This window comes from Oncorhynchus mykiss, chromosome 24, assembly GCF_013265735.2.
Source record: "Oncorhynchus mykiss isolate Arlee chromosome 24, USDA_OmykA_1.1, whole genome shotgun sequence".
Classification (NCBI taxonomy): Eukaryota; Metazoa; Chordata; class Actinopteri; order Salmoniformes; family Salmonidae; genus Oncorhynchus; species Oncorhynchus mykiss.
In genome coordinates, this window is record NC_048588.1 from 39,185,921 (window position 1) to 39,198,965 (window position 13,045).

General features: G+C 52.9%; 1 protein-coding gene across 2 annotated transcripts in view; it reads right to left on the bottom strand.

The window, feature by feature from the left end:
* LOC110503191 (caseinolytic peptidase B protein homolog) overlaps positions 1-13,045 on the bottom strand; it is a gene marked incomplete at its 3' end in the record, with an annotated part of 36,036 nt that overhangs the window by 18,939 nt on the left and 4,052 nt on the right. Inside the window, 1 exon segment of one of the 2 annotated variants that reach the window (XM_036961860.1) lies at positions 11,288-11,374. Within the exon segment in view, the coding sequence (XP_036817755.1) occupies positions 11,288-11,374 (87 nt within the window). 2 annotated transcript variants of the gene reach the window in all.

Sequence of the window (13,045 nt, forward strand, 5' to 3'; positions counted from 1 at the left end):
GGAGGGGGGTCAGGCAGAGGAGTTGGAAGGGAGGGGGGTCAGGCAGAGGAGTTGGAAGGGAGGGGAGGGGGGGCAGGCAGAGGAGTTGGAAGGGAGGGGAGGCAGGCAGAGGAGTTGGAAGGGAGGGGAGGCGGGGCAGGCAGAGGAGTTGGAAGGGAGATGAGGGGAGGGGGGTCAGGCAGAGGAGTTGGAAGGGAGGGGAGGGGGGCAGGCAGAGGAGTTGGAAGGGAGGGGGGTCAGGCAGAGGAGTTTGAAGGGAGAGGGGTCAGGCAGAGGAGTTGGAAGGGAGGGGAGGGGGCAGAGGAGTTGGAAGGGAGGGGAGGGGGGTCAGGCAGAGGAGTTGGGTCAGGCAGAGGAGTTGGAAGGGAGGGGAGGGGGGTCAGGCAGAGGAGTTGGAAGGGAGGGGAGGGGGGGCAGGCAGAGGAGTTGGAAGGGAGGGGAGGGGGGCAGGCAGAGGAGTTGGAAGGGAGGGGGGTCAGGCAGAGGAGTTGGAAGGGAGGGGAGGGGGCAGAGGAGTTGGAAGGGAGGGGAGGGGGGTCAGGCAGAGGAGTTGGGTCAGGCAGAGGAGTTGGAAGGGAGGGGAGGGGGGTCAGGCAGAGGAGTTGGAAGGGAGGGGAGGGGGGGCAGGCAGAGGAGTTGGAAGGGAGGGGAGGGGGGGCAGGCAGAGGAGTTGGAAGGGAGGGGAGGGGGGCAGGCAGAGGAGTTGGAAGGGAGGGGAGGCAGGCAGAGGAGTTGGAAGGGAGGGGAGGCGGGGCAGGCAGAGGAGTTGGAAGGGAGATGAGGGGAGGGGGGTCAGGCAGAGGAGTTGGAAGGGAGGGGAGGGGGGGCAGGCAGAGGAGTTGGAAGGGAGGGGAGGGGGGTCAGGCAGAGGAGTTGGAAGGGAGGGGAGGCAGGCAGAGGAGTTGGAAGGGAGGGGAGGCGGGGCAGGCAGAGGAGTTGGAAGGGAGGGGAGGGGGGGCAGGCAGAGGAGTTGGAAGGGAGGGGAGGGGGGGCAGGCAGAGGAGTTGGAAGGGAGGGGAGGGGGGCAGGCAGAGGAGTTGGAAGGGAGGGGAGGCAGGCAGAGGAGTTGGAAGGGAGGGGAGGCGGGGCAGGCAGAGGAGTTGGAAGGGAGATGAGGGGAGGGGGGTCAGGCAGAGGAGTTGGAAGGGAGGGGAGGGGGGGCAGGCAGAGGAGTTGGAAGGGAGGGGAGGGGGGTCAGGCAGAGGAGTTGGAAGGGAGGGGAGGCAGGCAGAGGAGTTGGAAGGGAGGGGAGGCGGGGCAGGCAGAGGAGTTGGAAGGGAGGGGAGGGGGGGCAGGCAGAGGAGTTGGAAGGGAGGGGAGGCGGGGCAGGCAGAGGAGTTGGAAGGGAGATGAGGGGAGGGGGGTCAGGCAGAGGAGTTGGAAGGGAGGGGAGGGGGGGCAGGCAGAGGAGTTGGAAGGGAGGGGAGGGGGGGCAGGCAGAGGAGTTGGAAGGGAGATGAGGGGAGGGGGGTCAGGCAGAGGAGTTGGAAGGGAGGGGAGGGGGGGCAGGCAGAGGAGTTGGAAGGGAGGGGAGGGGGGGCAGGCAGAGGAGTTGGAAGGGAGGGGAGGGGGGGCAGGCAGAGGAGTTGGAAGGGAGGGGAGGGGGGGCAGGCAGAGAAGTTGGAAGGGAGGGGAGGGGGGGCAGGCAGAGGAGTTGGAAGGGAGGGGAGGCAGGCAGAGGAGTTGGAAGGGAGGGGAGGCGGGGCAGGCAGAGGAGTTGGAAGGGAGATGAGGGGAGGGGGGTCAGGCAGAGGAGTTGGAAGGGAGGGGAGGGGGGGCAGGCAGAGGAGTTGGAAGGGATGGGAGGGGGGGCAGGCAGAGGAGTTGGAAGGGAGGGGAGGGGGGGCAGGCAGAGGAGTTGGAAGGGAGGGGAGGGGGGGCAGGCAGAGGAGTTGGAAGGGAGGGGGGTCAGGCAGAGGAGTTGGAAGGGAGGGGGGTCAGGCAGAGGAGTTGGAAGGGAGGGGAGGGGGGGCAGGCAGAGGAGTTGGAAGGGAGGGGAGGCAGGCAGAGGAGTTGGAAGGGAGGGGAGGCGGGGCAGGCAGAGGAGTTGGAAGGGAGATGAGGGGAGGGCGGTCAGGCAGAGGAGTTGGAAGGGAGGGGAGGGGGGCAGGCAGAGGAGTTGGAAGGGAGGGGGGTCAGGCAGAGGAGTTTGAAGGGAGAGGGGTCAGGCAGAGGAGTTGGAAGGGAGGGGAGGGGGCAGAGGAGTTGGAAGGGAGGGGAGGGGGGTCAGGCAGAGGAGTTGGGTCAGGCAGAGGAGTTGGAAGGGAGGGGAGGGGGGTCAGGCAGAGGAGTTGGAAGGGAGGGGAGGGGGGGCAGGCAGAGGAGTTGGAAGGGAGGGGAGGGGGGCAGGCAGAGGAGTTGGAAGGGAGGGGGGTCAGGCAGAGGAGTTTGAAGGGAGAGGGGTCAGGCAGAGGAGTTGGAAGGGAGGGGAGGGGGCAGAGGAGTTGGAAGGGAGGGGAGGGGGGTCAGGCAGAGGAGTTGGGTCAGGCAGAGGAGTTGGAAGGGAGGGGAGGGGGGTCAGGCAGAGGAGTTGGAAGGGAGGGGAGGGGGGGCAGGCAGAGGAGTTGGGAGGGAGGGGAGGGGGGGCAGGCAGAGGAGTTGGAAGGGAGGGGAGGGGGGCAGGCAGAGGAGTTGGAAGGGAGGCGGGGCAGGCAGAGGAGTTGGAAGGGAGGGGAGGCGGGGCAGGCAGAGGAGTTGGAAGGGAGATGAGGGGAGGGGGGTCAGGCAGAGGAGTTGGAAGGGAGGGGAGGGGGGGCAGGCAGAGGAGTTGGAAGGGAGGGGAGGGGGGTCAGGCAGAGGAGTTGGAAGGGAGGGGAGGCAGGCAGAGGAGTTGGAAGGGAGGGGAGGCGGGGCAGGCAGAGGAGTTGGAAGGGAGGGGAGGGGGGGCAGGCAGAGGAGTTAGAAGGGAGGGGAGGGGGGGCAGGCAGAGGAGTTAGAAGGGAGGGGAGGGGGGCAGGCAGAGGAGTTGGAAGGGAGGGGAGGCAGGCAGAGGAGTTGGAAGGGAGGGGAGGCGGGGCAGGCAGAGGAGTTGGAAGGGAGATGAGGGGAGGGGGGTCAGGCAGAGGAGTTGGAAGGGAGGGGAGGGGGGGCAGGCAGAGGAGTTGGAAGGGAGGGGAGGGGGGGCAGGCAGAGGAGTTGGAAGGGAGATGAGGGGAGGGGGGTCAGGCAGAGGAGTTGGAAGGGAGGGGAGGGGGGGCAGGCAGAGGAGTTGGAAGGGAGGGGAGGGGGGGCAGGCAGAGGAGTTGGAAGGGAGGGGAGGGGGGGCAGGCAGAGGAGTTGGAAGGGAGGGGAGGGGGGGCAGGCAGAGAAGTTGGAAGGGAGGGGAGGGGGGGCAGGCAGAGGAGTTGGAAGGGAGGGGAGGCAGGCAGAGGAGTTGGAAGGGAGGGGAGGCGGGGCAGGCAGAGGAGTTGGAAGGGAGATGAGGGGAGGGGGGTCAGGCAGAGGAGTTGGAAGGGAGGGGAGGGGGGGCAGGCAGAGGAGTTGGAAGGGATGGGAGGGGGGGCAGGCAGAGGAGTTGGAAGGGAGGGGAGGGGGGGCAGGCAGAGGAATTGGAAGGGAGGGGAGGGGGGGCAGGCAGAGGAGTTGGAAGGGAGGGGGGTCAGGCAGAGGAGTTGGAAGGGAGGGGAGGGGGGGCAGGCAGAGGAGTTGGAATGGAGGGGAGGCAGGCAGAGGAGTTGGAAGGGAGGGGAGGCGGGGCAGGCAGAGGAGTTGGAAGGGAGATGAGGGGAGGGGGGTCAGGCAGAGGAGTTGGAAGGGAGGGGAGGGGGGCAGGCAGAGGAGTTGGAAGGGAGGGGGGTCAGGCAGAGGAGTTTGAAGGGAGAGCGGTCAGGCAGAGGAGTTGGAAGGGAGGGGAGGGGGCAGAGGAGTTGGAAGGGAGGGGAGCGGGTCAGGCAGAGGAGTTGGGTCAGGCAGAGGAGTTGGAAGGGAGGGGTGGGGGGTCAGGCAGAGGAGTTGGAAGGGAGGGGAGGGGGGGCAGGCAGAGGAGTTGGAAGGGAGGGGAGGGGGGCAGGCAGAGGAGTTGGAAGGGAGGGGGGTCAGGCAGAGGAGTTTGAAGGGAGAGGGGTCAGGCAGAGGAGTTGGGTCAGGCAGAGGAGTTGGAAGGGAGGGGAGGGGGGTCAGGCAGAGGAGTTGGAAGGGAGGGGAGGGGGGGGCAGGCAGAGGAGTTGGAAGGGAGGGGAGGGGGGGCAAGCAGAGAAGTTGGAAGGGAGGGGAGGGGGGGCAGGCAGAGGAGTTGGAAGGGAGGGGAGGGGGGGAAGGCAGAGGAGTTGGAAGGGAGGGGAGGGGGGTCAGGCAGAGGAGTTGGAAGGGAGGGGAGGCAGGCAGAGGAGTTGGAAGGGAGGGGGGCAGGCAGAGGAGTTGGAAGGGAGGGGAGGGGGCAGAGGAGTTGGAAGGGAGGGGAGGGGGGGCAGGCAGAGGAGTTGGAAGGGAGGGGGGGCAGGCAGAGGAATTGGAAGGGAGGGGAGGGGGCAGAGGAGTTGGAAGGGTGTGTGTGTGTGTGTGTGTGTGTGTGTATACAGTGCCTTGCGAAAGTATTCGGCCCCCTTGAACTTTGCGACCTTTTGCCACATTTCAGGCTTCAAACAAAGATATAAAACTGTATTTTTTTGTGAAGAATCAACAACAAGTGGGACACAATCATGAAGTGGAACGACATTTATTGGATATTTCAAACTTTTTTAACAAATCAAAAACTGAAAAATTGGGCATGCAAAATTATTCAGCCCCTTTACTTTCAGGGCAGGAAACTCTCTCCAGAAGTTCAGTGAGGATCTCTGAATGATCCAATGTTGACCTAAATGACTAATGATGATAAATACAATCCACCTGTGTGTAATCAAGTCTCCGTATAAATGCACCTGCACTGTGATAGTCTCAGAGGTCCGTTAAAAGCGCAGAGAGCATCATGAAGAACAAGGAACACACCAGGCAGGTCCGAGATACTGTTGTGAAGAAGTTTAAAGCCGGATTTGGATACAAAAAGATTTCCCAAGCTTTAAACATCCCAAGGAGCACTGTGCAAGCGATAATATTGAAATGGAAGGAGTATCAGACCACTGCAAATCTACCAAGACCTGGCCGTCCCTCTAAACTTTCAGCTCATACAAGGAGAAGACTGATCAGAGATGCAGCCAAGAGGCCCATGATCACTCTGGATGAACTGCAGAGATCTACAGCTGAGGTGGGAGACTCTGTCCATAGGACAACAATCAGTCGTATATTGCACAAATCTGGCCTTTATGGAAGAGTGGCAAGAAGAAAGCCATTTCTTAAAGATATCCATAAAAAGTGTTGTTTAAAGTTTGCCACAAGCCACCTGGGAGACACACCAAACATGTGGAAGAAGGTGCTCTGGTCAGATGAAACCAAAATTGAACTTTTTGGCAACAATGCAAAACGTTATGTTTGGCGTAAAAGCAACACAGCTCATCACCCTGAACACACCATTCCCACTGTCAAACATGGTGGTGGCAGCATCATGGTTTGGGCCTGCTTTTCTTCAGCAGGGACAGGGAAGATGGTTCAAATTGATGGGAAGATGGATGGAGCCAAATACAGGACCATTCTGGAAGAAAACCTGATGGAGTCTGCAAAAGACCTGAGACTGGGACGGAGATTTGTCTTCCAACAAGACAATGATCCAAAACATAAAGCAAAATCTACAATGAAATGGTTCAAAAATAAACATATCCAGGTGTTAGAATGGCCAAGTCAAAGTCCAGACCTGAATCCAATCGAGAATCTGTGGAAAGAACTGAAAACTGCTGTTCACAAATGCTCTCCATCCAACCTCACTGAGCTCGAGCTGTTTTGCAAGGAGGAATGGGAAAAAAATTTCAGTCTCTCGATGTGCAAAACTGATAGAGACATACCCCAAGCGACTTACAGCTGTAATCGCAGCAAAAGGTGGCGCTACAAATTATTAACTTAAGGGGGCTGAATAATTTTGCACGCCCAATTTTTCAGTTTTTTATTTGTTAAAAAAGTTTGAAATATCCAATAAATGTCGTTCCACTTCATGATTGTGTCCCACTTGTTGATTCTTCACAAAAAAATACAGTTTTATATCTTTATGTTTGAAGCCTGAAATGTGGCAAAAGGTCGCAAAGTTCAAGGGGGCCGAATACTTTCGCAAGGCACTGTGTGTGTGTATATATATATATACATATATATATATATGTGTGTGTGTGTGTGTGTGTACGCTGTACAGTGCCTTCAGAAAGTATTCGCACCTCTTAACTTTCTCCACGTTGCTGTTACAAGGTGGGAATAAAATGGATTTCATTGATTCCATTTTTTGGTCAATAATCTACACAAAATACACTGAAGTCAAAGTGGAATAGAAATTCTAAACATTTGTAAAACATGAATGAAAAATAAAACACTCATGTCTTGATTAGATAAGTATTCAAACCCTGAGTCAATACATGTTAGAATCCCTGTGTCCCTTTCTGGGTAAGTCTCTAAGAGCTGCGAGGGTTTCTGGGTAAGTCTCTAAGAGCTGCGAGGGTTTCTGGGTATCAAATCAAAATCAAATCAAATCAAATTTTATTTGTCACATACACATGGTTAGCAGATGTTAATGCGAGTGTAGCGAAATGCTTGTGCTTCTAGTTCCGACAATGCAGTAATAACCAACAAGTAATCTAACTAACAATTCCAAAACTACTGTCTTGTACACAGTGTAAGGGGATAAAGAATATGTACATAAGGATATATGAATGAGTGATGGTACAGAGCAGCATAGGCAAGATACAGTAGATGGTATCGAGTACAGTATGTACAAATGAGATGAGTATGTAAACAAAGTGGCATAGTTTAAAGTGGCTAGTGATACATGTATTACATAAGGATACAGTCGATGATATAGAGTACAGTATATACGTATGCATATGAGATGAATAATGTAGGGTAAGTAACATTATATAAGGTAGCATTGTTTAAAGTGGCTAGTGATATATTTACATCATTTCCCATCAATTCCCATTATTAAAGTGGCTGGAGTTGAGTCAGTGTCAGTGTGTTGGCAGCAGCCACTCAATGTTAGTGGTGGCTGTTTAACAGTCTGATGGCCTTGAGATAGAAGCTGTTTTTCAGTCTCTCGGTCCCAGCTTTGATGCACCTGTACTGACCTCGCCTTCTGGATGATAGCGGGGTGAACAGGCAGTGGCTCGGGTGGTTGATGTCCTTGATGATCTTTATGGCCTTCCTGTGACATTGGGTGGTGTAGGTGTCCTGGAGGGCAGGTAGTTTGACCCCGGTGATGCGTTGTGCAGACCTCACCACCCTCTGGAGAGCCTTACGGTTGAGGGCGGAGCAGTTGCCGTACCAGGCGGTGATACAGCCCGCCAGGATGCTCTCGATTGTGCATCTGTAGAAGTTTGTGAGTGCTTTTGGTGACAAGCCAAATTTCTTCAGCCTCCTGAGGTTGAAGAGGCGCTGCTGCGCCTTCTTCACAATGCTGTCTGTGTGAGTGGACCAATTCAGTTTGTCTGTGATGTGTATGCCGAGGAACTTAAAACTTGCTACCCTCTCCACTACTGTTCCATCGATGTGGATAGGGGGGTGTTCCCTCTGCTGTTTCCTGAAGTCCACAATCATCTCCTTAGTTTTGTTGACGTTGAGTGTGAGGTTATTTTCCTGACACCACACTCCGAGGGCCCTCACCTCCTCCCTGTAGGCCGTCTCGTCGTTGTTGGTAATCAAGCCTACCACTGTTGTGTCGTCCGCAAACTTGATGATTGAGTTGGAGGCGTGCGTGGCCACGCAGTCGTGGGTGAACAGGGAGTACAGGAGAGGGCTCAGAACGCACCCTTGTGGGGCCCCAGTGTTGAGGATCAGCGGGGAGGAGATGTTGTTGCCTACCCTCACCACCTGGGGGCGGCCCGTCAGGAAGTCCAGTACCCAGTTGCACAGGGCGGGGTCGAGACCCAGGGTCTCGAGCTTGATGACGAGCTTGGAGGGTACTATGGTGTTGAATGCCGAGCTGTAGTCAATGAACAGCATTCTCACATAGGTATTCCTCTTGTCCAGATGGGTTAGGGCGGTGTGCAGTGTGGTTGAGATTGCATCGTCTGTGGACCTATTTGGGCGGTAAGCAAATTGGAGTGGGTCTAGGGTGTCAGGTAGGGTGGAGGTGATATGGTCCTTGACTAGTCTCTCAAAGCACTTCATGATGACGGAAGTGAGTGCTACGGGGCGGTAGTCGTTTAGCTCAGTTACCTTAGCTTTCTTGGGAACAGGAACAATGGTGGCCCTCTTGAAGCATGTGGGAACAGCAGACTGGTATAGGGATTGATTGAATATGTCCGTAAACACACCGGCCAGCTGGTCTGCGCATGCTCTGAGGGCGCGGCTGGGGATGCCGTCTGGGCCTGCAGCCTTGCGAGGGTTAACACGTTTAAATGTCTTACTCACCTCGGCTGCAGTGAAGGAGAGACCGCATGTTTTCGTTGCCGGCCGTGTCAGTGGCACTGTATTGTCCTCAAAGCGGGCAAAAAAGTTGTTTAGTCTGCCTGGGAGCAGGACATCCTGGTCCGTGACTGGGCTGGATTTCTTCCTGTAGTCCGTGATTGACTGTAGACCCTGCCACATGCCTCTTGTGTCTGAGCCGTTGAATTGAGATTCTACTTTGTCTCTGTACTGACGCTTAGCTTGTTTGATAGCCTTGCGGAGGGAATAGCTGCACTGTTTGTATTCGGTCATGTTACCAGACACCTTCCCCTGATTAAAAGCAGTGGTTCGCGCTTTCAGTTTCACGCGAATGCTGCCATCAATCCACGGTTTCTGGTTAGGGAATGTTTTAATCGTTGCTATGGGAACGACATCTTCAACGCACGTTCTAATGAACTCACACACCGAATCAGCGTATTCGTCAATGTTGTTGTCTGACGCAATACGAAACATGTCCCAGTCCACGTGGTGGAAGCAGTCTTGGAGTGTGGAGTCAGCTTGGTCGGACCAGCGTTGGACAGACCTCAGCGTGGGAGCCTCTTGTTTTAGTTTCTGTCTGTAGGCAGGGATCAACAAAATGGAGTCGTGGTCAGCTTTTCTGAAAGGGGGGCGGGGCAGGGCCTTATATGCGTCGCGGAAGTTAGAGTAACAATGATCCAAGGTCTTTCCACCCCTGGTTGCGCAATCGATATGCTGATAAAATTTAGGGAGTCTTGTTTTCAGATTAGCCTTGTTAAAATCCCCAGCTACAATGAATGCAGCCTCCGGATGAATGGTTTCCAGTTTGCAAAGAGTTAAATAAAGTTCGTTCAGAGCCATCGATGTGTCTGCTTGGGGGGGGATGTATACGGCTGTGATTATAATCGAAGAGAATTCTCTTGGTAGATAATGCGGTCTACATTTGATTGTGAGGAATTCTAAAATCAGGTGAACAGAAGGATTTGAGTTCCTGTATGTTTCTTTCATCACACCATGTCACGTTAGTCATAAGGCATACGCTGCCGCCCCTCTTCTTACCAGAAAGTTGTTTGTTTCTGTCTGCGCGATGTGTGGAGAAACCCGTTGGCTGCACCGCTTCGGATAGAGTCTCTCCAGTGAGCCACGTTTCCGTGAAGCAAAGAACGTTACAGTCTCTGATGTCCCTCTGGAATGCTACCCTTGCTCGGATTTCATCAACCTTGTTGTCAAGAGACTGGACATTGGCAAGAAGAATGCTAGGGAGTGGTGCACGATGTGCCCGTCTCCGGAGTCTGACCAGAAGACCGCCTCGTTTCCCTCTTTTTCGGAGTTGTTTTTTTTTTTGGGTCGCTGCATGGAATCCACTCAGTTGTCCTGTTTGTAAGGCAGAACACAGGATCCGCGTCGCGAAAAACATATTCTTGGTAGTACTGATGTAGTACTGGTAGTACTGATGGTGAGTTGATGCTGATCTTATATTCAGTAGTTCTTCTCGACTGTATGTAATGAAACCTAAGATGAGCTGGGGTACTAATGTAAGAAATAACAAGTCTCTAAGAGCTGCGAGGGTTTCTGGGTAAGTCTCTAAGAGCTGCGAGGGTTTCTGGGTAAGTCTCTAAGAGCTGCGAGGGTTTCTGGGTAAGTCTAAGAGCTGTGAGGGTTTCTGGGTAAGTCTCTAAGAGCTGTGAGGGTTTCTGGGTAAGTCTCTAAGAGCTGCGAGGGTTTCTGGGTAAGTCTCAAAGAGCTGCGAGGGTTTCTGGGTAAGTCTCTAAGAGCTGTGAGGGTTTCTGGGTAAGTCTCTAAGAACTTTCCACCTCTGGATTGTGCTTATTTACCTATTATTCTTTGCAATGAATATTAGCTGTCAAATTGATTGTTGATCATTGCTAGACAACCATTTTCAGTTCTTGCCACAGATTTTAAAGCAGATTTGAGGTTAAAAATGTAGCTCGGTCCGTCAGGACCATATACCGTCTTCTTAGTAAGCAACTCGTGTAGATTTGGCCTTGTTGTTTTAGGTTATTGTCCTGCTGAAAGGTGAATTCGTCTTCAAATGAAATCCCACATTGGGAAACGGCGGCACTCCAAAAGTTTATAAAAAATAAAAAGGACAAAAAGACGTCACCTCATTTCACCTTTTTTTTTTAACTTTCGTCCGAACAGTTCTGTAATTCCTTGCTCGACTGAGGGACCTTACAGATAATTGTATGTGTGGGGTGCAGAGACGAGGTAGTCATTCAAAAATCATGTTAAACACCATTATTGCACACAGCGTAAGTCCATACAACTTATTATGTGACTTGTTAAGCACATTTTTACTCCTGAACTGATTTAGGCCATAACAAAGGGGTTTGAATACTTCTTGACTCAGGACATTTCAGCTTTAATTTGTAACTACTTTGTAACATTTTTCAAAAAACATTGTATGTTGGCAAGTGAGAAAAAAACATCTAAACGTAATCCATTTTAAATTCAGGGTGTAACACAAAACGTGGAAAAGGTTACCGGGTTTGGATACTTTCTGGAGGCCTCTTTCTGGTCCGTGTGTGTATATATTCAGACGGGGGGTTCAGTGAACTAGTGTCTAACTGTTGAGGAGGGCCCTTCGTCTCACAGGAACATGGCCCGTTGGCCAACCATCCCCAAATTGGATTCACCCCACCTTAACCCTCCACCTCCTGAGCCTCTGCCTCTCTCTGTGTGTACAGGGATACAGAGGGGCTAATTTAATTTAGAGGGTGCAGGGCAGGGGGAGGGAGGGTTGAGGGGGCATTAGTAGCCGTCTGGTGTGATAAGAGCATTCTACTGTGGCAATATGTCTGTATGGGACAAGGTTAACACAGGAAGAGCCGGACACACACACTGCTCTCTCTCTGACCTGTGCTGGCGGTTCATAGCTGCCACCATGAGAGAGGTCCAGCCCAGACGATGTCTGTGGTTAGGCTCCACCCCCTCGCCCAGCAACCTGACAGGAAATAGGAACAAGAAGAGGTTATTAAGAAAGCTGTTCTGTTGCTAGGGTTACTATCTGCCTTAACTTCAGCTCTCAGGTGCTGAGGAGGAGGGCTGTGTTATCCGAGGAGGAGGGGTGTGTTATCCGAGGAGGAGGGGTGTGTTATCCGAGGAGGAGGGCTGTGTTATCCGAGGAGGAGGGCTGTGTTATCCGAGGAGGAGGGCTGTGTTATCCGAGGAGGAGGGGTGTGTTATCCGAGGAGGAGGGCTGTGTTATCCGAGGAGGAGGGCTGTGTTATCCGAGGAGGAGGGCTGTGTTATCCGAGGAGGAGGGCTGTGTTATCCGAGGAGGAGGGCTGTGTTATCCGAGGAGGAGGGCTGTGTTATCCGAGGAGGAGGGCTGTGTTATCCGAGGAGGAGGGCTGTGTTATCCGAGGAGGAGGGGTGTGTTATCCGAGGAGGAGGGGTGTGTTAGCGTGTCGGGGTAACCCGTCTGTGTTGACTGTAAACACACTGTGCCTCACTCTAACCTGCCCCCCCCCCCACCCACACACACACGACCCCCTATACCTCTGCTCTCTAACTAAAACACTTAACACATCTGTGTAGTCTCACCTAGCCTACACCATCTGTCCCAACGCTGTAGCAGAGTGACACACGCCATTAAACCTACACACACTTACGCGCGTAATGTTAGATAAGGGAACAGGCAACATACTGCTGCTACAATAACAGGTGGCAGGTGCTCTTTTCACATCTATACTCAGAGATGAGATTTATGGGCCTCCCGGGTGGTGCAGTGGTCTAAGGCACTGCATCGCTGTGCCACCAGACACTCTGGGTTCGAGGCCAGGCTCTGTCGCAGCCAGCTGTATTAAAATCACTCTACTATTATTCTGACATTTCACATTCTTAAAACAAAGTGTTGAGCCTAACTGACCTTAAGACAGGAAATTATTACTAGGATTAAATGTCAGGAATTGTGAAAAACTGAGTTTAAATGTAATTGGCTAAGGTGTATGTAAACTTCCAACTTCAACTGTATCTCTGTGATGCAGTCTGACTGCCCTCTACCTCTCACACTGAACAATTTTGTGACCAAAGTAAACAACAAAAAAAAGAAATGATAAATCACCAAAACAAGATAAATTACCTAAAAAACTATGGAAAAATACATGAGCACCTAAATATTATGGGCAGAAAACGTCGTTCATTGAAGTTGATGGGTCATTTATAACAAAACCTTTTGATACAGCAAATCACTTCAAATCACTACTTCACTGGTAAAGCAGACAAACTGAGAAGTGAAATGACAACATTGAACCATCAAATTTGTGCATTGAAGATTGAAAAATGAAATGAGAATTACGGTTTCGGAATTTGTGTGGAATTTGTGTGGAAAAAGTAGAAAAACGATTGTTATCGTTATCAATAATGATTCGCCATCAGGTATAGAAAACCTTGAAGGGAAACTATTCAGAACAGTAGCAGACAGTATTACCACCCTTATTTTCTATATCTTTAACTAAAGCTTTAATGAGTGTGTGTCCACAGGTGTGGAAGGAATCTAAATTTCACTGCCTAAAAATAGTAAAGCATCCTTTGCTGGCTCTAACAGCCGACCAACCAGTTTGCTGCCTGTTCTTAGTGAACTGATGGAGAAAATTGGGTTTTAAAGAAATAG